This window comes from Egretta garzetta, unplaced genomic scaffold (assembly GCF_000687185.1).
Source record: "Egretta garzetta isolate BGI_Z169 unplaced genomic scaffold, ASM68718v1 C8716544, whole genome shotgun sequence".
NCBI classification, from domain to species: domain Eukaryota; kingdom Metazoa; phylum Chordata; class Aves; order Pelecaniformes; family Ardeidae; genus Egretta; species Egretta garzetta.
Window position 1 is genome coordinate 1 of NW_009269590.1, and position 1,561 is coordinate 1,561.

Sequence of the window (1,561 nt, forward strand, 5' to 3'; positions counted from 1 at the left end):
TGGGCTGAGAATTATTTTTTAAAACCTTTTTTTAAAGTAGCTGCCATTTTCATTTTGATACTGATCAGTTTTTCGAGATTCTAATTTCCCAAGCCAGTATCAAGTGTCATACGAAAGCATTTGAGCTGGTGTGTTTTCACGAGAGTTTCTCAGGATTGTCCATATGCTTAACGCCATGAGCCTCACCATTCTTTTCTTTTTCTGTTACAGACATTTGGCAGTGAAACCCTTAGTTATGCTAAGTGGATAATTCCTATAGCAGTGGCCATGTCTTGCTACAGTGGCTTAAACTCCTCAATAATTGCAGCATCTAGGTATGAAATACAAGATTTATTTAAATCGGTGAAAAGGATCAAACTGCATTCATTACTACTGCATTGTGAAAGTGACACAGTTAATTTTAGTCATGGCAAGTTGTTCATTCATGATGGAAGGATCATTACGATCTGATGCGTCTTCTCATGACCAGCACCGATTGATAAACTCAAGCCACTTGAGAAGAGGGCAGCATTTACAATAGAGAAAGGAAAGAATTCAAGCTGCCTTTGCCAGAAAGCAACAAGCTATTGCTTGGCTCACTGTCTGGTTGGCTTTTCTTATTCTTTTTTTCAGGCTTTTTTACGTTGGAGCCAGAGAAGGACACCTCCCTGACAGTCTGAGCTTGATTCATATAAAGTGCTTCACACCAGTCCCTGCTCTCCTCTTCAATGTAAGTGACAGCCCGTCCCCGTGCCTGCCCTGGGCAGCTGGAGGTTCAGACCCGGGGAGTATGACACCTCTCCGCTGCCCGGTGTGTTTCCCGGGCTTCTCCTGCACTGGAGACATCTTCATCAAGTGCCTACAGTTTCCCCCAGCAGGAGCATCTCTCAGACCCTGACGTAGGCTGATTTTCTGTGTTTAAGGAAGAGAAACCAGCACGCTTCACACAGCGTACCTCCAGGTTTCTCAGAGTTTTAAGTCCATCCTTCTTGCAGGGACCTGATCTCCTCACTGCAGGCAAATATAATGGCAATGAGCCGTTTATAACTTTGCTCCCTCTTTATTGTATAAGCCTTGTCTTTATTTTCACATTAAAAACTCTTTATTTTTATTATCTCTAGGGCTTAATGACTTTGCTTTATCTGCTTGTGGAAGATGTTTTCCTCCTCATTAATTACTACTGCTTCAACTACTGGCTCTTTGTGGGTCTGTCTATTGCAGGACTGATATATTTGAGGTATACTCAGCCGCACAGACCACGGCCCATTAAAGTAAGTAACTAAGAGAGGAAACAAGCCCTAAAGGCCAGCTAATGCATGGGCTTACGTGATCCTTAAGACCGCAGACATGACATTACCAGTTCAGTTATAGACCCTTTATCAGCCATAGGAATCCTTTCAATGTACAAGTTAAGAAGTGCAGGAGCAAAACCCATCTGAGTTTCCACGAGAACATCTGTGCTGGTACTTTTGCTGTGAGGTTGAAATGATATTTACTGTTGCTTTTTCCTCTCATTCAACCTTATACCTACTTTTATTTCAAAATAAATAAGGAATAGATAAATGCCTGGGCTTCTTAGCCT

General features: G+C 42.2%; 1 protein-coding gene across 1 annotated transcript; it reads left to right on the forward strand.

Moving 5' to 3' along the window:
* Positions 1-210: 210 nt before the first annotated feature.
* Positions 211-1,250, forward strand: LOC118453205 (Y+L amino acid transporter 2-like; the record flags this gene model as incomplete). Its single annotated transcript, XM_035902782.1, has 3 exons — positions 211-314; positions 613-709; positions 1,101-1,250. Coding segments are annotated over 3 exons (351 nt in total), but the record flags the coding sequence as incomplete, so codon positions are not given.
* Positions 1,251-1,561: the final 311 nt, after the last annotated feature.